General features: G+C 59.6%; 2 protein-coding genes across 2 annotated transcripts; both read right to left on the reverse strand.

Annotated features, from left to right (window-relative positions):
- Positions 1-1,264: 1,264 nt before the first annotated feature.
- Positions 1,265-20,679, reverse strand: LOC310921891 (putative serine/threonine-protein kinase SBK3; the record flags this gene model as incomplete). The annotated part of the gene is made up of 10 exons (XM_083882152.1): positions 1,265-1,295; positions 1,402-1,537; positions 1,622-1,865; positions 3,097-3,299; positions 3,336-3,375; positions 3,445-3,461; positions 3,644-3,679; positions 4,301-4,508; positions 20,420-20,533; positions 20,650-20,679. The coding sequence occupies 10 exons, from the start codon at positions 20,677-20,679 to the stop codon at positions 1,265-1,267; spliced, it is 1,059 nt and encodes a 352-aa protein (XP_083738278.1).
- Positions 20,084-22,587, reverse strand: LOC310921892 (uncharacterized protein; the record flags this gene model as incomplete). The annotated part of the gene is made up of 6 exons (XM_083882153.1): positions 20,084-20,204; positions 20,673-21,381; positions 21,442-21,597; positions 21,658-21,869; positions 21,981-22,124; positions 22,239-22,587. 5 exons carry the CDS (start codon positions 22,585-22,587, stop codon positions 20,869-20,871), a joined length of 1,374 nt encoding a protein of 457 aa, XP_083738279.1. The 3' UTR covers positions 20,084-20,204; positions 20,673-20,868.
- Positions 22,588-23,040: the final 453 nt, after the last annotated feature.

Consider the following 23,040-nt stretch of genomic DNA (forward strand, 5'->3'; position numbering starts at 1 on the left):
GTGCCCATCACCTGTCCAGGTGCTTCCAGCTCATTCCAGGTGTTTCATCTCCAGCTGTGTCCATCACCTGTCCAGGTGTGTCCAGCCCACTCCAGGTGTCCCTATCCCATCTCCAGGTGTTTCCACCTCACCTGTCCAGGTGTTCCCAGCCCACGCCCAGGTGTTGCCCTCACCTGCCCAGGTGTGTCTAACCCACGTCCAGGTGTTTCTATCCAACTTCTGGGCCTTTCCCTCACCTGCCCAGGTGTCCCCACCTCACTGCGGGGGGACCCTGGGTCACCTGTGGGGCTCACCTGTCCCCCCTCACCTGCGGGGCTCACCTGGCCACTCTCATTCTCACCTGTGGGGGATCCCTGGTCACTCTCACCTGAGAGAGTCACCTGGCCACTCTCACTTGTGGGGCTCACCTGGCCACTCTCACCTGCAGAGAACACCTGGTCACTCCCCTCCTCACCTGCAGAGATCACCTGTTCACTCTCACTTGCAGGGCTCACCTGGCTGCTCCCAATCTCACCTGCAGGGCTCTCACCTGTGGGGCTCACTTGGTCACTCTCATTCTCACCTGCAGAGAACACCTGGTCACTCCCCTCCTCACCTGCAGGGCTCACCTGGCCACTCTCACCTGCAGAGAGCTCCTGGTCACTCTCATCTGCAGAGAACACCTGGTCACTCCTCTCCTCACCTGCAGGGCTCACCTGGTCACTCCCCTCCTCACCTGCAGGGCTCACCTGGCTGCTCTCACCTGCAGAGAGCTCCTGGTCACTCTCATCTGCAGAGAACACCTGGTCACTCCTCTCCTCACTTGCAGAGCTCTCACCTGCAGAGCTCACCTGGCTGCTCTCACTCTCACCTGTGGGGCTCACCTGGCCACTCCCACTTTCATCCTCAGAGCTCACCTGTTCACTTCCACCCTCATATTCAGGGCTCACCTGTCCGCTCCCCCCCTCACCTGCAGGGCTCACCTGTGCGCTCTCCCCCTCAGGGCTCACCTGTTCACTCTCACCCTCAGGGCTCACCTGTCCGCTCCCCCCCTCAGGGCTCACCTGTCCACTCCCTCCCTCAGGGCTCACCTGTTCACTCTCACCCTCAGGGCTCACCTGTCCGCTCCCCCCCTCAGGGCTCACCTGTCCGCTCCCCCCCGCAGGGCTCACCTGTCCACTCTCACTCTCACCCTCAGGGCTCACCTGTCCGCTCTCCCCTGAGGACTCCCCCTGTCCCCCCGCGCTCACCTGTCCCGCTGTCCAGGGCCTGCCCAGGTAGGCGCTCACCTGGCCAGGTGGGCAGCGCCGGGCGGGCTGGGGGTGGAGCAGCCCCCGGAGCAGCCGCAGCGCCGCCTCCCCCAGGGCCCGCCAGGTGCGCGGGGGGCGGGGCGGGGCCTCACCTGCGCAGGTGCGGCGGTGCCAGGCGCGGAAGCGGCGGAAGGCGGGGTCGGAGCGCGCAGGTGAGGCCCAGGGGAAGGTGCCGGTGAGCAGCGCGAACAGCAGCACCCCGAAGGCCCAGGTGTCCAGCGCGGGCTCCGCCCTCACCTGCGCCTCACCTGAGCCCACCTGCGCCTCACCTGAGCTCACCTGCGCCTCACCTGGGCCCACCTGCGCCTCCCCCGAGCTCACCTGCGCCTCACCCGCGCTCGCCCGCCACAGCTCGGGGGCCGCGTAGGGGGCGGGGCCCGGCGCCGGCCGCACCTGCCAGCCCAGGACCCGCGTGAGGCCGAAGTCGCACACCTTGACCAGGTGACACTCGGGGTCGAAGGCCAGGACGTTGTCCAGCTTCAGGTCCCGGTGCACGAGGGCGTGGCCGTGCAGGTACGACAGGGCTGCCGACACCTGGACAGCACAGCGCTTCACCTGCGCCTCGGGGAGACCCACCTGGGGACAGGTAACACACCTGGCGTCAGGTAAATACACCTGGGCCTCGGGGAGACCCACCTGGGGACAGGTAACACACCTGGGGTCAGGTAAATACACCTGCGCCTCGGGGAGACCCACCTGGGGACAGGTAACACACCTGGGGTCAGGTAAATACACCTGGGGACACTTGGGAGGGGCAGCGCTTCACCTGCGCCTCGGGGAGACCCACCTGGGGACAGGTAACACACCTGGGGTCACCTGGGGACACTTGAGAGGGTCAGGGATTCACCTGAGACTTGGGGAGACCCACCTGGGGACAGGAGACACACCTGGGGACAGGTAACACACCCGGGGTCACCTCTGGGGTCACTCAGACCCACCTGGGGACAGGGACACACCTGGGGGCACCTGGGGACACTCGGCACCGTCACCGACCCAGGGCTGTGTCACCTGAGGGACACCTGAGAGCTCACCTGTGCACACCTGTCCTCCCACACAGGCTCACGGCTGTCCCCTTCCTCACCTGTCCTCACCTGTCCCATCCTTCTCACCTGTCCCCACCTGTCCCCATCCCCATACCTGTCCCTCACCTGTCCCACATCCCCACACCTGTCCTCACCTGTCTCACCTGTCCTCACCTGTCCCATCCTTCTCACCTGTCCCCACCTGTCTCACCTGTTCTCACCTGTCCCTTGCCTATCCATCACCTGTCCCTGTCCCCTCACCTGTCCATCACCTGTCTCATCTGTCCTCACCTGTCCCCCATCCTCACACCTGTCTCACACCTGTCCCCATCTGTTTCACCTGTCCCCACCTGTCCTCACTTTCCCACACCTGTCCCTCACCTGTCCCCCATCCCCACACATGTCCACACCTGTCCCTCACCTGTCTCACCTGTCGCCACCTGTCCCCCATCCCCACACCTTTCACCTCTCCTCACCTGTCTTCACCTGGCCCTCACCTTCCCCTCACTTGTCACACCTGTCATCACCTGTCCCTCCCCTGTCCCACCTGTCCTCACCTGTCCCATCCCTCTCACCTGTCCCCACCTGCTCCCACCTGTTCTCACCTGTCTGTCACCTGTCCTCACCTGTCTGTCACCTGTCCCACCTGTCCCCACCTGTCTCATCCTTCTCACCTGTCCCCACCTGTCTCACCTGTCCCCACCTGTCCCCACCTGTCTCACCTGTCCCCACCTGTCCCACCTGTCTCACCTGTCCCCACCTGTGTGTGTGTGCAGGTGACTCACCCCAGGTGTGAGGAGCCCGCACAGGTCCCCGGCAGGTGCGAGCTCCTGGGCGAAGCCGAACTCCGTGGGGGTCTCGAAGGGCGGCGGCAGCACCTGCACACAGGTGAGCGCCCCCCGCAGGCACAGGTGAGTGCAGAACTCCCGCAGGAACGCGGCCCTGCCCGTCCGGGCCTTGGACAGCAGCTTCAGCGCCACCTGCGCACCTGGACAGGTGGGACACACCTGGGTTAGAGACACACCTGGACAGGTGGGACACACCTGGGTTAGGGACTGGCACACCTGGGCAGGGACACACCTGGGTTAGAGACACACCTGGACAGGTGGGACACACCTGGGCAGGGAATACACCTGGGACAGGGACACACCTGGGTTAGAGACTGACACACCTGGGACAGGGACATACCTGGGGACAGGTAACACACGTAGGTTAGAGACACACCTGAGTTAGAGACACACCTGGGCAGGTAACACACCTGGGTTAGAGACACACCTGGGTTAGGGACACACCTGGACAGGGACTGACACACCTGGACAGGGACTGACACACCTGGGGACAGGTAACACACCTGGGTTACAGACACACCTGGGCAGGTAACATACCTGAGATGGGTAACACACCTGGTTAGAGACATGCCTGGGCAGGTAACACACCTGGGTCAGGGACTGACACACCTGGGACAGGTAACACATCTGGGTTAGAGACACACCTGGGTTAGAGAACAACACACCTGGGATGGGTAACACACCTGGGTTAGAGACTGACACACTAGGGACAGGTAACACACCTGGGTTAGGGAACACACCTGGGGACAGGTAATGCACCTGGGATGGGGACAGGGAACACACCTGCACAGGTAACACAACTGGCTCAGGGACAGGGACAGACACACCTGGGTCAGGTACGGACAGACCTGGGGACAGGTAACACCGCTGGGCTCACCTGGGGCCGCCTGGGGAGAATGACTCAGGTGCCTCCAGGTGTCCCCAGGTGTCTCCCCAGGTATCCCCAGGTATCCCCAGGTGTCCCCAGGTGTCCCCAGGTGTGTCTGTAGATATCCCCAGGTGTCCCCAGGTGTCCCCAGGTGTCCCCAGGTGTCTCCAGGTGTCCCCAGGTGTCCCCAGGTGTATCTGTAGATATCCCCAGGTATCCCCAGGTACCCCAGGTGTCCCCAGGTGTGTTCCCAGGTACCCCAGGTGTCCTCACCTCCGTGCCGGGGCTGTGCCAGCAGGACCCGCCCGTAGGAGCCGCTGCCCAGTTCTCCCAGCACGTCCCAGTCCCGCTCCAGTTCCCGCCGGGGCAGGTCCCGCCCCGCCCGCGCCATCAGCGCCTGCAGGAGCCGCTCCTGGGCCTCGGCCACCGACTGCTCGTCGTCATCCTCGTCCTCGCTGGCCTCCGGGGGCGCCTCCATGGCCTGCGGACCAGTATGGACCAGTACGGACCAGTATGGACCAGTATGGACCAGTATGGACCAGTATGGACCAGTATGGACCAGTACAGACCTGTATGGACCTGTATGGACCAGTATAACCCAGCCCAGTTCCACCCTCACCCATGTCCTTGCCAGCCTCTAATGGAGCCTCCATGGCCTGTGCACCAGTATAAACCAGTATAAACCAGTACGGACCAGTATAGACCAGTATACATCAGTATAACCCAGTATGAGCTAGTATAAACCAGTATGGATCAATATAAACCAGTACAGACCAGTATAACCCAGTAAGTTCTACCCTCATCCTCATCAGCTTCTAATGGAGCCTCCATGGCCTGTACACCAGTATAAACCAGTATGGACCAGTATAAACCAGTATGGACCAGTATAACCCAGTACAGACCAGTATAACCCAGCCCAGCTCCACCCTCATCCTCGTCCTCGCTGGCCTCTGAGGGGGCCTCCATGGCCTGGGCACCAGTGCAGACCAGTACAAACCAGTATGGACCAGTATAAACCAGTATGGACCAGTACGGATCAGTATAAACCAGTATGGATCAGTATATCCCAGTCTAACCCAGTCTATCCCAGTCTAAATTCAGTATAAACCAGTATAACCCAGTCTATCCCAGTATAACCCAGTATAAACCAATATAACCCAGTATATCCCAGTATAAACCAGTATAACCCAGTGGATCCCAGTCTATCCCAGTCTAAACCAGCATAACCCAGTATAAACCAGTCCAACGCAGTATAACCCAGTATACCCCAGCCTATCCCAGTTTAAACTCAGTCTAAACCAGTATAACCCAGTCTATACCAGTACAGCCCAGTCTATCCCAGTATAACCCAGTACACACCAGTACACACCAGTATAACCCAGTATAAACCAGTTTAACCCAGTGTATCCCAGTGTAACCCAGTATATTCCAGTATATCCTAGTATATCCCAGTATAACCCAGTCTATTCCAGTAAAAACCAGTATAAACCAGTCTAACCCAGCCTATCCCAGTCTAAACTCAGTCTAATCCAGTATAACCCAGCATAACCCAGTATAACCCAGTCTATCCCAGTATAACCCAGTACACCCCAGTACACATCAGTCTAACCCAATATAAACCAGTCTAACCCAGTGTATCCCAGTACATCCCAGTATAAAACAGCATACCCAGTATAAACCAGTCTTTCCCAGTATAAACCAGTCTAACCCAGTGTATCCCAGTATATTCTAGTATATCCCAGTTTATCCCACTCTATCCCAGTAAAAAACAGTATAAACCAGTATATCCCAGTATATCCCAGTATATCCCAGTCTGTCCCAGTCTAAACTCAGTCTAAACCAGTATAACCCAGTATATCCCAGTCTATCTCAGTACAACCCAGTCCATCCCAGTATAACCCAGTACACCCCAGTACACACCAGTCTGTCCCAGTACACCCCAGTATAAACCAGTATAACCCAGTCTATCCAAGTTTAAACTCAGCCTAAACCAGTCTATCCCAGTCTGTCCCAGTATAACCCAGTGTATCCCAGTATAACTCAGTATACCCCAGTACACACCAGTCTATCCCAGTATACCCCAGTATAAACCAGTATAACCCAGTCTATCCCAGTCTATACCCAGTCTATCCCAGTCTAAACCAGCATAACCCAGTATAAACTCAGTATAAACCAGTATATCCCAGTATATCCCAGTATATCCCAGTCTGTCCCAGTCTAAACTCAGTCTATCCCAGTACACCCCAGTATATCCCAGTGTATCCCAGTATAACCCAGTATATCCCAGTATATCCCAGTATAAACCAATATATCTCAGTACAACCTAGTCTGTCCCAGTAAAAACCAGCATAACACAGCCTATCCCAGTACAACCCAGCCTATCCCAGTATATCCCAGTATAACCCAGCACATACCAGCCTATCCCAGTATATCCCAGTATAACCCAGTACACCCCAGTACACACCAGTCTAACCCAGGCTATCCCAGTACATCCCAGTATATCCCAGTGTATCCCAGTATAACCCAGTATATCCTACTATATCCCAGTATAAACCAATATATCTCAGTACAACCCAGTCTGTCCCAGTAAAAACCAGTATAACCCAGTATAACCCAGTCTATCCCAGTACAACCCAGTCTATACCCAGTCTATCCCAGTCTATACCCAATCTAAACCAGCATTACCCAGTATAAACCAGTCCAATGCAGTCTATCCCAGTATATCCCAGTCTAACCCAGCCCATCCCAGTCTAAACTCAGCCTAAACCAGTCTATCCCAGTCTATCCCAGTATAACCCAGTACACACCAGTCTATCCCAGTCTATCCCAATCTCAGTACAACCCAGTCTGTCCCAGTAAAAACCAGTATAACCCAGTATAACCCAGTCTATCCCAGTCTAACTCAGTACACCCCAGTACACTCCGGTCCACCCCAGTCTCTCCCAGTCTATCCCAGTCCGTCCCAGTCCAGCCCAGTCCAGCCCAGTCCCGGTGTCCCCCCCTCCCCTCCCCTCCCCCTCCCCAGCTGTTCCCCTCCCCCCGCGGTGCCACCAGTGCCACCTGTCCCCTGTCCCGTGTCCCCGCCTGCCCCGGGGTGGCCCAGGTGGCCCCGAGTGTCGCCAAGTGTCACCAGGGGTGGCCCAGGTGGCCCGAGGGGGGGCCCGGCTGTCCCCAGGGTGCCCCAGCTGTCCCCAGGGGTCCCCACCTGTGCCCCGGGTGCCCCAAGGGTGGCCCAAGGGGGGCTCAACTGTCCCCAAGGGTCCCCCAGCTGTCCCCAGGGTGCCCCAAGGGTGGCCCAAGGGTCCCCAGCTGTCCCCAGGGTGCCCCGAGTGTGCCCAGCTGTCCCCAAGGGGGCCCAGCTGTCACCGAATGTCCCCAGGGTGCCCCAGGGGTGGCCCATCTGTCCCCAGGGTGGCCCAGAGGTCCCCCAGCTGTCCCCAAGGGGGCCCAGCTGTCCTTAAGGGTGCCCCAAGGGTCCCCAACTGTCCCCAAGGGTGGCCCAGCTGTCCCCCGGGTGCCCCAAGGATCCCCAAGTGTCCCCGAGTTTCCCCAGGGTCCCCGACCTGTCCCCAGAGGTGCCCCACCTGTCCCCAGGGTGCCCCAGGGGTCCCCAGCTGTCCCCAAGGGGGGCCCAGCTGTCACCAAGTGTCCCCAGGGTGCCCCAGGGGTCCCCACCTGTCCCCAGGGTGGCCCAGCTGTCTCCAAGGGGGGCCCAGCTGTCCCCAGGGTGCTGCAGCTGTCCCCAGGGTGCCCCAAGGGTCCCCAAGTGTCCCCAAGGGGGGCCCAGCTGTCCCTAAGAGTCCCCCACCTGTCCCCAGGGTGCCCCAAGGGTCCCCAAGTGTCCCCAAGGGGGGCCCAGCTGTCCCTAAGAGTCCCCCACCTGTCCCCAGGGCGCCCCAAGGGTCCCCAAGTGTCCCCAAGGGGGGCCCAGCTGTCGCCAAGGGGGGCTCAAGTGTCCCTAAGGGCGCGCCAAGGGTCCCCAGCTGTCCCCAAGGGGGGCCCAGCTGTCCCCGAGTGTCCCCAGGGGGGCCCGGGTGTCCCCGCGGTGCCGCAGGTGTCCCACCTGTGTCCCGGCTGTGTGTCTGTCCCCGCTGTCCCCGCTGTCCCCGCTGTCCCCGTGTCCCCCCCGGTGGCCCCGCGGTTGTGACTCAGAGTTTCCCGTGGCCCCGCCGGGATCTGTCACCTGCGCCGCCACACCGCGGGGACAGCGGGGGACACGGGGGGGGACAGCGCGGGGAGGGGACAGTGCGGGGACAGCAAAGGGACAGTGCGGGGACAGTGCGGGGACACGGAGGGGGAACAGTGCGGGGGGGACACGGGGGGACACGGAGGGGGGGACAGTGCGGGGACAGCGAGGGGACAGTGCGGGGACAGCAAAGGGACAGTGCGGGGACAGTGCGGGGGGGACACGGGGGGGGGACAGAGCGGGGACAGCGAGGGGACAGTGCGGGGAGGACAGTACGGGGACATGGGAAGGGGACAGTGCGGGGACAGCGAGAGGACACGGGGGGGGACACGAGGGGGACACGGGGAGGAGAGGGATTGAGGGGACAGAGGGACACGGGGGGACAGGGACAGAGGGACAGGGACAGCGGGGGACACGGGGGGACAGGGATTGAGGGGACAGGGGGACAAGGAGGGGACACGGGGGGAGGAGGGGAAGGCAGGGGGACAGAGGGACGAGTGGGACAAGGAGGGGACAGAGGGACAAGGGGACAAGGAGGGACAGGGAGAACAGGACAGGAGGGGACAAAAGGAGAGAGGGGACAGAGGGAGGGCAGGACAGAGGGACAGGGGACAAGGAGGGGACAAGAGGGGACAGGGATGGAGGGGACGGGGGGACAGGGGTGACAGTGGTGACAGTGATGGGGACTGAGGGGACAGAGGGGACAGGGGACATGGAGGGGACAGGGGGATGAGGGGACAGAGGGGACAGGAGAGGACAAGAGGGGACAGGGGGACAAGCAGGGGACAGGGGGACATGGGGTGACAGTGGTGGGGACAGAGGGGACAGGGGACAGCAGGACAAGGCAGGGACAGGGGACAAGGGGGGCACTGGGTGTACTGGGAGGGGGTTTGGGGACACTGGGATATACTGGGAGGGACTGGGAGTGTCCCTGGGGGTGCAGGGAGCTGGACTGGGCCATACTGGGCCATACTGGGCCATACTGGGCCATACTGGGCCATACTGGGGCTGTACTGGGGCTGTACTGGGGCTGTACTGGGGCTGTACTGGGGCTGTACTGGGCCTGTACTGGGGCTGTACTGGGGCCATACTGGGCCATACTGGGCCATACTGGGGCTGTACTGGGGCTGTACTGGGGCTGTACTGGGCCTGTACTGGGCCTGTACTGGGGCTGTACTGGGGCCATACTGGGCCATACTGGGCCATACTGGGGCTGTACTGGGGCTGTACTGGGGCTGTACTGGGCCTGTACTGGGCCTGTACTGGGGCTGTACTGGGGCCATACTGGGCCATACTGGGCCATACTGGGGCTGTACTGGGGCCATACTGGGGCTGTACTGGGCCATACTGGGGCTGTACTGGGGCTGTACTGGGGCTGTACTGGGCCTGTACTGGGGCTGTACTGGGGCTGTACTGGGCCATACTGGGGCTGTACTGGGCCATACTGGGGCCATACTGGGGCTGTACTGGGCCATACTGGGGCCATACTGGGGCTGTACTGGGGCTGTACTGGGGCCATACTGGGCAATACTGGGCCATACTGGGGCCATACTGGGGCTGTACTGGGCCATACTGGGGCCATACTGGGGCTGTACTGGGGCTGTACTGGGGCTGTACTGGGGCTGTACTGGGCCATACTGGGCAATACTGGGCCATACTGGGCCATACTGGGCAATACTGGGCCATACTGGGCCATACTGGGCCATACTGGGGCTGTACTGGGCCATACTGGGGCCATACTGGGGCCATACTGGGGCTGTACTGGGCCATACTGGGCAATACTGGGCAATACTGGGCCATACTGGGCCATACTGGGCAATACTGGGCCATACTGGGCCATACTGGGGCTGTACTGGGGCTGTACTGGGGCCATACTGGGGCTGTACTGGGGCTGTACTGGGGCCATACTGGGGCTGTACTGGGGCTGTACTGGGGCCATACTGGGGCTGTACTGGGGCTGTACTGGGGCCCATACTGGGCCATACTCGGGTTGTACTGGGCCATAGTGGAAGGATACTGGGCCATACTGGTCCATACTGGGGCCATACTGGTGTCCCCAAACCCTGTGCCAAGGACCTCCCAGTGCCCCCCCAGTTCATCCCAGTTCATCCCAGTACACCCCAAACCCCACTGAACCCTTCCCAGTACAGCCCAGTTCCTCCCAGTCCCACCCAGTTCCTTCCCAGTTCCCTCCCAGTTCTCCCCAGTCCCTCCCAGTTCATCCCAGTTTCTCCCAGTCCATCCCAGTCCCTCCCAGTCCCCCCAGTATATCCCAGTCCATCCCAGTCCCTCCCAGTTTAGTCCAGTATATCCCAGTATATCCCAGTCCCCCCAAATCTCCCCCCAGTGCCTCCCAGTCCCTTCCAGTTCCCCCCCAGTTTAGTCCAGTCTCTCCCAGTATAACCCAGTCCCGCCCAGTATATCCCAGTATATCCCAGTCCCCCCAAATCCCCTCCCAGTAGCTCCCAGTCCCTCCCAGTTCCCCCAGTATATCCCAGTCCCTCCCAGTGCTCCCAGTCCACTCTAATCCCTCCCAGTAGCTCCCAGTTCATCCCAGTATAACCCAGTTCCCCCCCAGTCCCTCCCAGTATATCCCAGTATAACCCAGTCCATCCCAGTCTCTCCCAGTTCCCCCCAGTCCCCCCCAGTTCATCCCAGTCCCCCCCAGTTTATCCCAGCTTATCCCAGTATAACCCAGTATAAACCAGTCCCCCCTAGTCCACCTCAGTCCCCCCCAGTATATCCCAGTCCCTCCCAGTCCATCCCAGTCCATCCCAGTCCCCCCAAATCCCCTCACAGTCCCCCCCAGTCCCTCCCAGTTCCCCCAGTATATCCCAGTCCCTCCCAGTGCTCCCAGTCTTCTCCAGTCCCTCCCAGTTCATCCCAGTCCATCCCAGTCTCTCCCAGATCCCCCCAGTCCCCCCAGTTTATCCCAGTCCCTCCCAGTCACTCCCAGTATATCCCAGTCCCTCCCAGTCCACTCCAGTCCCTCCCAGTCTCTCCCAGTTCATCCCAGTATAACCCAGTTCCCCCCAGTCTCTCCCAGATCCCCCCAGTCCCCCCCAGTTCCCCCCAGTCCCCCCAGTTTGTCCCAGTTTATCCCAGTTTATCCCAGTTTATCCCAGTTTATCCCAGTATAACCCAACCCCCCCCGCCCCCCCGCCCCTCCCCCCCGCACCTGTTCCGCACCTGTCGCGGCCCTTCCCCGTAATTAACCGCGGTAATTAACCCCTGCCCTGCTCAGGGTAATTAACCGCGGTAATTAACCCCTGCCCTTCCCCGTAATTAACCGCGGTAATTAACCCCTGCCCTGCCCCGGTAATTAATTATCCCTGGTAATTAACCCCTGCCCTGCCCCGGGTAATTAATTATCCCTGGTAATTAACCCCTGCCCTGCTCAGGGTAATTAATCACCGGGTAATTAACCCCTGCCCTGCCCCGGTAATTAATTATCCCTGGTAATTAACCCCTGCCCTGCTCAGGGTAATTAATTATCCCTGGTAATTAACCCCTGCCCTGCCCGGGTAATTAACCGCGGTAATTAACCCCTGCCCTGCCCGGGTAATTAATTATCCCTGGTAATTAACCCCTGCCCTGCCCCGGTAATTAACGCCGGGTAATTAACCCCTGCCCTGCCCGGGTAATTAATCACCGCGGTAATTAACTCCTGCCCTGCCCCGGTAATTAACGCCGGGTAATTAACCCCTGCCCTGCCCCGGTAATTAATCACCGCGGTAATTAACCCCTGCCCTGCCCCGGTAATTAACGCCGGGTAATTAACCCCTGCCCTGCCCCGGTAATTAATTATCCCTGGTAATTAACCCCTGCCCTGCTCAGGGTAATTAATTATCCGGGGTAATTAACCCCTGCCCTGCAGCCGTCAGTACTCCAGTCATTAATTATCCCCTGGTAATTAATCATCCCCAGGTAATTAATCATTCCCGGGTAATTAACAACGTGCTACCGGTAATTAACTATTCCTCGGTAATTAATCAAACTCCCCGGTAATTAATCACTCCCTGGTCATTAATAATTTTCCCTCAGTAATTAATAATTTCTCCCCGTAATTAATAATTTTCTCCCCGTAATTAATCATTCCCCCAGATAATTAATCATTCCCCCAGATAATTAATTTCCCCTGAGTCATTAATCACTCTCCGGGGTCATTAATCATTCCTCCCCAGGTAATTAATCATTCCAGTAATCAATCCGGGTCATTAATCACTCCTCAGGTAATTAATCCGGGTCATTAATCACTCCTCAGGTAATTAATCCGGGTCATTAATCACGCCCCGGGTAATCAATCCCCGTTAATGACTCGGGGCCAATTAACGCAGCCACAGGTGGCCGGGGGGGGAGGGGCGGCCCGGATTCCTCCCGGGGCAGGAACGAGAGACCAGTGCAGACCAGTACAGACCAGTACGGACCAGTATGGACCAGTATGGACCAGTACGGACCAGTATGGACCAGTATGGACCAGTATGGACCAGTACGGACCAGTATGGACCAGTATGGACCAGTACAGACCAGTATGGACCAGTATGGACCAGTACAGACCAGTACGGACCAGTATGGAATGGTATGGACCAGTATGGACCAGTATGGACCAGTACAGACCAGTACGGACCAGTACAGACCAGTATGGACCAGTACGGACCAGTACAGACCAGTACGGACCAGTACAGACCAGTATGGACCAGTACAGACCAGTACGGACCAGTATGGACCAGTATGGACCAGTACGGACCAGTATGGACCAGTATGGACCAGTATGGACCAGTACAGACCAGTATGGACCAGTACGGACCAGTATGGACCAGTACGGACCAGTACAGACCAGTACGGACCAGTACAGACCAGTATGGACCAGTACAGACCAGTATGGACCAGTACAGACCAGTATGGACCAGTACGGACCAGTACGGACCAGTATGGACCAGTACAGATCAGTATGGACCAGTACAGACCAGTATGGACCAGTACGGACCAGTACGGACCAGTACGGACCAGTATGGACCAGTACAGACCAGTATGGACCAGTACGGACCAGTACGGACCAGTACGGACCAGTATGGACCAGTACAGACCAGTATGGACCAGTATGGACCAGTACGGACCAGTATGGAGCAGTACGGACCAGTATGGACCAGTATGGACCAGTACAGACCAGTATGGACCAGTACAGACCAGTATGGACCAGTACGGACCAGTATGGACCAGTATGGACCAGTATGGACCAGTATGGACCAGTACAGACCAGTATGGACCAGTATGGACCAGTACGGACCAGTATGGACCAGTACGGACCAGTATGGACCAGTATGGACCAGTACAGACCAGTATGGACCAGTACGGACCAGTATGGACCAGTATGGACCAGTATGGAGCAGTACAGACCAGTACGGACCAGTATGGACCAGTATGGACCAGTACAGACCAGTACAGACCAGTACAGACCAGTACGGACCAGTATGGACCAGTACAGACCAGTATGGACCAGTACAGACCAGTATGGACCAGTATGGACCAGTACGGACCAGTACAGACCAGCACGGACCAGTATGGACCAGTACAGACCAGTACAGACCAGTATGGACCAGTACAGACCAGTACGGACCAGTATGGACCAGTACAGACCAGTACGGACCAGTATGGACCAGTACGGACCAGTATGGACCAGTACAGACCAGTACGGACCAGTACAGACCAGTATGGACCAGTACAGACCAGTATGGACCAGTATGGACCAGTACAGACCAGTATGGACCAGTACAGACCAGTATGGACCAGTACAGACCAGTATGGACCAGTATGGACCAGTACAGACCAGTATGGACCAGTACAGACCAGTATGGACCAGTATGGACCAGTATGGACCAGTACAGACCAGTATGGACCAGTATGGACCAGTACAGACCAGCACGGACCAGTATGGACCAGTACAGACCAGTATGGACCAGTATGGACCAGTATGGACCAGCACGGACCAGTATGGACCAGTACAGACCAGTATGGACCAGTACAGACCAGTACAGACCAGTATGGACCAGTACAGACCAGTACGGACCAGTATGGACCAGTACGGACCAGTATGGACCAGTACAGACCAGTACGGACCAGTACGGACCAGTATGGACCAGTACGGACCAGTACAGACCAGTACGGACCAGTACAGACCAGTATGGACCAGTATGGACCAGTACAGACCAGTACAGACCAGTACAGACCAGTATAGTGCATCTCAGTTCATCCCAGTTCAGTCCAGTTCCCTCCCAGTCCCCCCAGTCCCAGGCCGTGTCTGGGTGGGGGAGGGGCTCTGGCGCGGGGCCCGGGTGGGGGAGGGGCCGGGACAGGTGCGGGGGGCCCGAAATAACCGGGGGGGGGAGGGGAACTGGGGGGAACTGGGGGGGACTGGGGGGGACTGGGGGCGACTGGGCCATACTGGGAGTCACTGGGATCATACTGGGAGTCACTGGGGCCATACTGGGAGTCACTGGGATCATACTGGGAGTCACTGGGGCTGTACTGGGAGTCACTGGGATCATACTGGGAGTCACTGGGATCATACTGGGAGTCACTGGGGCTGTACTGGGAGTCACTGGGATCATACTGGGAGTCACTGGGGCCGTACTGGGAGTCACTGGGGCCATACTGGGAGTCACTGGGATCATACTGGGAGTCACTGGGGCTGTACTGGGAGTCACTGGGGCCGTACTGGGAGTCACTGGGGCCGTACTGGGAGTCACTGGGGCTGTACTGGGAGTCACTGGGGCCGTACTGGGAGTCACTGGGGCCATACTGGGAGTCACTGGGGCCGTACTGGGAGTCACTGGGGCTGTGCTGGGAGTCACTGGGGCCGTACTGGGAGTCACTGGGATCATACTGGGAGTCACTGGGGCTGTACTGGGAGTCACTGGGGCCATACTGGGAGTCACTGGGGCCATACTGGGAGTCACTGGGATCATACTGGGAGTCACTGGGATCATACTGGGAGTCACTGGGACCGTACTGGGAGTCACTGGGGCTGTACTGGGAGTCACTGGGGCCGTACTGGGAGTCACTGGGGCTGTACTGGGAGTCACTGGGATCATACTGGGAGTCACTGGGGCTGTACTGGGAGTCACTGGGGCCGTACTGGGAGTCACTGGGGCTGTACTGGGAGTCACTGGGGCCGTACTGGGAGTCACTGGGGCCGTACTGGGAGTCACTGGGATCATACTGGGAGTCACTGGGATCATACTGGGAGTCACTGGGGCTGTACTGGGAGTCACTGGGATCATACTGGGAGTCACTGGGGCCATACTGGGAGTCACTGGGGCCGTACTGGGAGTCACTGGGATCATACTGGGAGTCACTGGGGCTGTACTGGGAGTCACTGGGATCATACTGGGAGTCACTGGGGCTGTACTGGGAGTCACTGGGATCATACTGGGAGTCACTGGGATCATACTGGGAGTCACTGGGATCATACTGGGAGTCACTGGGATCATACTGGGAGTCACTGGGATCATACTGGGAGTCACTGGGGCCATACTGGGAGTCACTGGGATCATACTGGGAGTCACTGGGGCTGTACTGGGAGTCACTGGGGCCGTACTGGGAGTCACTGGGGCCGTACTGGGAGTCACTGGGGCCGTACTGGGAGTCACTGGGATCATACTGGGAGTCACTGGGGCCATACTGGGAGTCACTGGGGCCATACTGGGAGTCACTGGGGCCATACTGGGAGTCACTGGGATCATACTGGGAGTCACTGGGGCCGTACTGGGAGTCACTGGGGCCGTACTGGGAGTCACTGGGGCCGTACTGGGAGTCACTGGGATCATACTGGGAGTCACTGGGGCTGTACTGGGAGTCACTGGGATCATACTGGGAGTCACTGGGGCCATACTGGGAGTCACTGGGATCATACTGGGAGTCACTGGGGCTGTACTGGGAGTCACTGGGATCATACTGGGAGTCACTGGGATCATACTGGGAGTCACTGGGGCTGTACTGGGAGTCACTGGGGCTGTACTGGGAGTCACTGGGGCCGTACTGGGAGTCACTGGGATCATACTGGGAGTCACTGGGATCATACTGGGAGTCACTGGGGCCATACTGGGAGTCACTGGGATCATACTGGGAGTCACTGGGGCCGTACTGGGAGTCACTGGGATCATACTGGGAGTCACTGGGATCATACTGGGAGTCACTGGGGCCGTACTGGGAGTCACTGGGATCATACTGGGAGTCACTGGGATCATACTGGGAGTCACTGGGGCTGTACTGGGAGTCACTGGGATCATACTGGGAGTCACTGGGGCTGTACTGGGAGTCACTGGGGCTGTACTGGGAGTCACTGGGATCATACTGGGAGTCACTGGGGCTGTACTGGGAGTCACTGGGATCATACTGGGAGTCACTGGGATCATACTGGGAGTCACTGGGGCCGTACTGGGAGTCACTGGGATCATACTGGGAGTCACTGGGGCCATACTGGGAGTCACTGGGGCCGTACTGGGAGTCACTGGGATCATACTGGGAGTCACTGGGGCCGTACTGGGAGTCACTGGGGCCATACTGGGAGTCACTGGGGCCATACTGGGAGTCACTGGGGCTGTACTGGGAGTCACTGGGATCATACTGGGAGTCACTGGGGCCATACTGGGAGTCACTGGGATCATACTGGGAGTCACTGGGGCCATACTGGGAGTCACTGGGGCCATACTGGGAGTCACTGGGATCATACTGGGAGTCACTGGGATCATACTGGGAGTCACTGGGGCCATACTGGGAGTCACTGGGGCCGTACTGGGAGTAACTGGGATCATACTGGGAGTCACTGGGATCATACTGGGAGTCACTGGGGCCGTACTGGGAGTCACTGGGATCATACTGGGAGTCACTGGGATCATACTGGGAGTCACTGGGGCCGTACTGGGAGTCACTGGGGCCGTACTGGGAGTCACTGGGGCCATACTGGGAGTCACTGGGATCATACTGGGAGTCACTGGGATCATACTGGGAGTCACTGGGGCCATACTGGGAGTCACTGGGATCATACTGGGAGTCACTGGGGCCGTACTGGGAGTCACTGGGATCATACTGGGAGTCACTGGGGCTGTACTGGGAGTCACTGGGATCATACTGGGAGTCACTGGGGCCATACTGGGAGTCACTGGGATCATACTGGGAGTCACTGGGGCCGTACTGGGAGTCACTGGGGCTGTACTGGGAGTCACTGGGATCATACTGGGAGTCACTGGGATCATACTGGGAGTCACTGGGGCTGTACTGGGAGTCACTGGGGCCATACTGGGAGTCACTGGGGCCATACTGGGAGTCACTGGGGCTGTACTGGGAGTCACTGGGGCCATACTGGGAGTCACTGGGGCCATACTGGGAGTCACTGGGGCCATACTGGGAGTCACTGGGGCCGTACTGGGAGTCACTGGGGCCGTACTGGGAGTCACTGGGATCATACTGGGAGTCACTGGGGCCGTACTGGGAGTCACTGGGATCATACTGGGAGTCACTGGGGCCGTACTGGGAGTCACTGGGATCATACTGGGAGTCACTGGGGCCATACTGGGAGTCACTGGGGCCATACTGGGAGTCACTGGGGCTGTACTGGGAGTCACTGGGATCATACTGGGAGTCACTGGGGCCATACTGGGAGTCACTGGGGCCGTACTGGGAGTCACTGGGATCATACTGGGAGTCACTGGGGCTGTACTGGGAGTCACTGGGGCCATACTGGGTGTCACTGGGATCATACTGGGAGTCACTGGGGCCGTACTGGGAGTCACTGGGATCATACTGGGAGTCACTGGGGCCATACTGGGAGTCACTGGGGCCATACTGGGAGTCACTGGGGCTGTACTGGGAGTCACTGGGATCATACTGGGAGTCACTGGGGCCATACTGGGAGTCACTGGGATCATACTGGGAGTCACTGGGGCCGTACTGGGAGTCACTGGGATCATACTGGGAGTCACTGGGGCTGTACTGGGAGTCACTGGGGCTGTACTGGGAGTCACTGGGGCCATACTGGGAGTCACTGGGGCTGTACTGGGAGTCACTGGGATCATACTGGGAGTCACTGGGGCTGTACTGGGAGTCACTGGGATCATACTGGGAGTCACTGGGGCCGTACTGGGAGTCACTGGGGCCGTACTGGGAGTCACTGGGATCATACTGGGAGTCACTGGGGCCGTACTGGGAGTCACTGGGATCATACTGGGAGTCACTGGGGCCATACTGGGAGTCACTGGGATCATACTGGGAGTCACTGGGGCCGTACTGGGAGTCACTGGGATCATACTGGGAGTCACTGGGGCCATACTGGGAGTCACTGGGATCATACTGGGAGTCACTGGGGCCGTACTGGGAGTCACTGGGATCATACTGGGAGTCACTGGGGCCATACTGGGAGTCACTGGGATCATACTGGGAGTCACTGGGGCCGTACTGGGAGTCACTGGGATCATACTGGGAGTCACTGGGGCTGTACTGGGAGTCACTGGGGCTGTACTGGGAGTCACTGGGGCCATACTGGGAGTCACTGGGGCTGTACTGGGAGTCACTGGGATCATACTGGGAGTCACTGGGGCTGTACTGGGAGTCACTGGGATCATACTGGGAGTCACTGGGGCCGTACTGGGAGTCACTGGGGCTGTACTGGGAGTCACTGGGATCATACTGGGAGTCACTGGGGCCATACTGGGAGTCACTGGGATCATACTGGGAGTCACTGGGGCCGTACTGGGAGTCACTGGGATCATACTGGGAGTCACTGGGGCCATACTGGGAGTCACTGGGATCATACTGGGAGTCACTGGGGCCGTACTGGGAGTCACTGGGATCATACTGGGAGTCACTGGGGCTGTACTGGGAGTCACTGGGGCCGTACTGGGAGTCACTGGGGCCATACTGGGAGTCACTGGGGCTGTACTGGGAGTCACTGGGATCATACTGGGAGTCACTGGGGCTGTACTGGGAGTCACTGGGATCATACTGGGAGTCACTGGGGCTGTACTGGGAGTCACTGGGATCATACTGGGAGTCACTGGGGCCGTACTGGGAGTCACTGGGGCTGTACTGGGAGTCACTGGGATCATACTGGGAGTGACTGGGGCCATACTGGGAGTCACTGGGGCTGTACTGGGAGTCACTGGGGCTGTACTGGGAGTCACTGGGATCATACTGGGAGTCACTGGGGCCGTACTGGGAGTCACTGGGGCCGTACTGGGAGTCACTGGGGCTGTACTGGGAGTCACTGGGATCATACTGGGAGTCACTGGGATCATACTGGGAGTCACTGGGATCATACTGGGAGTCACTGGGATCATACTGGGAGTCACTGGGGCCGTACTGGGAGTCACTGGGATCATACTGGGAGTCACTGGGATCATACTGGGAGTCACTGGGGCCATACTGGGAGTCACTGGGGCCGTACTGGGAGTCACTGGGATCATACTGGGAGTCACTGGGATCATACTGGGAGTCACTGGGATCATACTGGGAATCCGATACAACTGCCCCGCCCCCTCTCCCAATAACCCCCTTGGCCCCGCCCCTTTGAGACCCTGCCCCCTTCCCTTGGCCCCGCCCCCTCCCGGAAGCAGAGACCGCACTGAGGGGGGAAGGGCACCTTTATTGACATGGGAACAGCCTCACCTGAGCCAGGTGAGCTCAGGTATCCCCAGGTGAGCTCAGGAACCCCCAGGTGAGCTCAGGTACCCCCCAGTCCCCTTCACCTGGGCCAGGTGAGCTCAGGTATCCCCAGGTGAGCTCAGGTATCCCTAGGTGAGCTCAGGAACTCCCAGGTGAGCTCAGGTACCCCCCAGCCCCCTTCACCCGGGCCAGGTGAGTTCAGGTACCCCCAGGTGAGCTCAGGTAACCCCTGTATCCCCCAGCCCCCCTCACCTGGGGGGCTCCAGGTGGGCTCTGGGCACCTGGGCACGTGAGAGGTGGGGGGTGGGCACCTCTGATGTGGCCAGGTGGGCACTGGTCATCTCCAAGGTGTGCTCAGGTAGTCAGAGGGCACCTGTGAGATCTCCAGGTGGGCCTTGGGCACCTCTGACACGTCCAGGTGAGCACTGGGCACTCCTACATGGACACTGGTCACCTCCAAGGTGTGTCCAGGTGAGCACTGGGCACCTCTGACACGTCCAGGTGGTCACTGGTCATCTCCAATGTGTGTCCAGGTGGGCACTGAGCACCTCCAGGTGGGCACTGGACACCTCCAGGTGGACACTGGTCATCTCCAGGTGGACACTGGACACCTCCAGGTGGACATTGGTCATCTCCAAGGTCTTCAGGTGAGCACTGGGCACCTCCTCAGGGGGATCCAGGTGATCACTGGGCACCTCTGACACATCCAGGTGAGCACTGGGCACTCCCACGTGGACACTGGTCACCTCCAAGGTGTGTCCAGGTGGGCACTGGGCACCTCTGACACGTCCAGGTGGACACTGGTCATCTCCGACGTGTGTCCAGGTGGGCACTGGGCACCTCTGACACGTCCAGGTGGACACTGGTCACCTCCAAGGTGTGTCCAGGTGAGCACTGGGCAGCTCTGATGTCTCCAGGTGGACACTGGTCACCTCCAAGGTGTGTCCAGGTGCTCAGAGGGCACCTCTGTGGTCTCCAGGTGGACACTGGTCACCTCCTAGGGGGGGTCCAGGTGCACCTCTGTGGGCTCCAGGTGAGCACTGGGCACTTCTGAAGTGTCCAGGTGGACACTGGGCACCTCCAGGTGGACACTGGGCAGTCCTGATGGCTCCAGGTGGACACTGGTCATCTCCAAGGTGTCCAGGTGGGCACCAGGGACTTCCTCTGTGGTCTCCAGGTGGACATCGGTCACCTCTGACATGTCCAGGTGGTCACTGGGCACCTCTGATGTCTCCAGGTGGACACTGGGCACCTGTTCTGCAGGTTCCAGGTGGACATTGGTCACCTCTGACATATCCAGGTGGACACTGGTCACCTCTGTGGGCTCCAGGTGGACACTGGTCACTTCTGATGTCTCCAGGTGGACACTGGTCACTTCTGATGTCTCCAGGTGGGCACTGGTCACCTCCATGGGCTCCAGGTGAGCACTGGGCACCTCCTCCGCAGGTTCCAGGTGGACATCGGTGACCTCAGGTGATGCTGGCAACACCTGGAGCTGGACACTGGTCACCTCAGTGGGCTGGAGCTGGACATTGGTCACCTCAGGGGCCTGGAGCTGGACACTGGTCACCTCAGTGGGCTGGAGCTGGACACTGGTGACACCTGGAGGTGGTGGCAGCACCTGGAGCCGCACGTTGGTGACACCTGAGGTCAGCGGCAGGGCCTGGAGCTGGACATTGGTGACACCTGCAGGAGGTGACAGCGCCTGGAGCTGGACACTGGTCACCTCAGTGGCCTGGAGCTGGACATTGGTCACCTCAGGGGCCTGGAGCTGGACACTGGTCACCTCAGGGGCCTGGAGCTGGACACTGGTCACCTCAGGTGGTGCTGGCAGCACCTGGAGCTGGACATTGGTGACACCTGGAGGTGGTGACAGCGCCTGGAGCTGGATATTGGTCACCTCAGGTGGTGGCAACACCTGGAGCTGGACGTTGGTGACCTCCGAGGGCACTGGGAGCACCTGGAGCTGCACTCCTGACACACCTGTGACACCTACACCTGTGACACCTGTGACACCTGTCACACCTGTGACTCCTGTCATACCTACACCTGTCACACCTGTGACACCTGTGACCCCTGTCATACCTACACCTGTCACACCTGTCACACCTGTGACACCTGTCATACCTGTCACATCTGTGATACCTGTGACCTCCCTGCCCTGCACCTGGACATTGGTGACCTCTGGGGCCACCGGCAGCACCTGAAGCTGAACACCTGAGACTCCTGTGACACTGGGGATTCCTGTGACACCTACACCTGTCACACCTGTCATACCTACACTTGCCACACCTGTTGCACTTCTGACCCCTGTGACTCCTGTGACACCTACACCTGTGACCCCTGTTACCCCTACACCTGTCACACCTACACCTGTAACTCCTGTCACCCCTGTGACCTCAGCAACCTGCAGCTGTAGCCCCGCCCCCTCGTGCCCCGCCCCCAGCACCAGCACCACGCTCTGCCAGGTGTTCCCCCCTTTGCCCACCTGCCCCAGGTGCCGCTGGGCGTGGCCGGGCAGGGCCGGCAGCAGCAGCACCTTGCGCTGGGTGTGGCCGGGCGGGGCGGGCAGCAGCAGGTAAGCGGCGGGCGGGGCGGGCGTGGCTCCAGGTGATGCCTCAGGTGAGGCGGCAGGTGATGCCGCAGGTGATGCCGCAGGGGCGCGGCGCGGGGCGGGGCCATGTGTGCGCAGGTGTCTCTGCAGGTAGGCGGCCATGACGAAGGCCTTGGGGCAGGCGGGGCAGCGGAAGGGCCGCGCGGCCGAGTGCGTGCGCCGGTGCAGGTGCAGGTTGGACGAGTGCGTGAAGCTCTTCCCACAGGTAGAACAGGTGTAGGGCCTCTCACCTGTGTGCACCCGCAGGTGCTGCCTCAGGTTGGCGGCCTGGGCGAATCCTTTCCCGCAGGTGGCGCAGGTGTGCGGGCGCTCACCTGTGTGGGTGTGGCGGTGCCGCCGCAGGCTGGACGAGTTCTTGAAGGCCTTGGGGCAGGTGGGGCAGGTGTAGGGCCGCTCACCTGAGTGCTGCCGCAGGTGGTACTGGTAGTGCGACGCCCACTTGAAGGTGAGGCCGCACTGGGCGCACCTGAAGGCGCGCAGCCCCGTGTGCACGCGCAGGTGCGTCTGCAGCAGCGACGAGCGCTTGAAGCTCTTCCCGCAGGTGGCGCAGGTGTA

This window comes from Zosterops lateralis (genome assembly GCF_965231275.1).
Source record: "Zosterops lateralis genome assembly, chromosome: 37".
NCBI lineage: Eukaryota > Metazoa > Chordata > Aves > Passeriformes > Zosteropidae > Zosterops > Zosterops lateralis.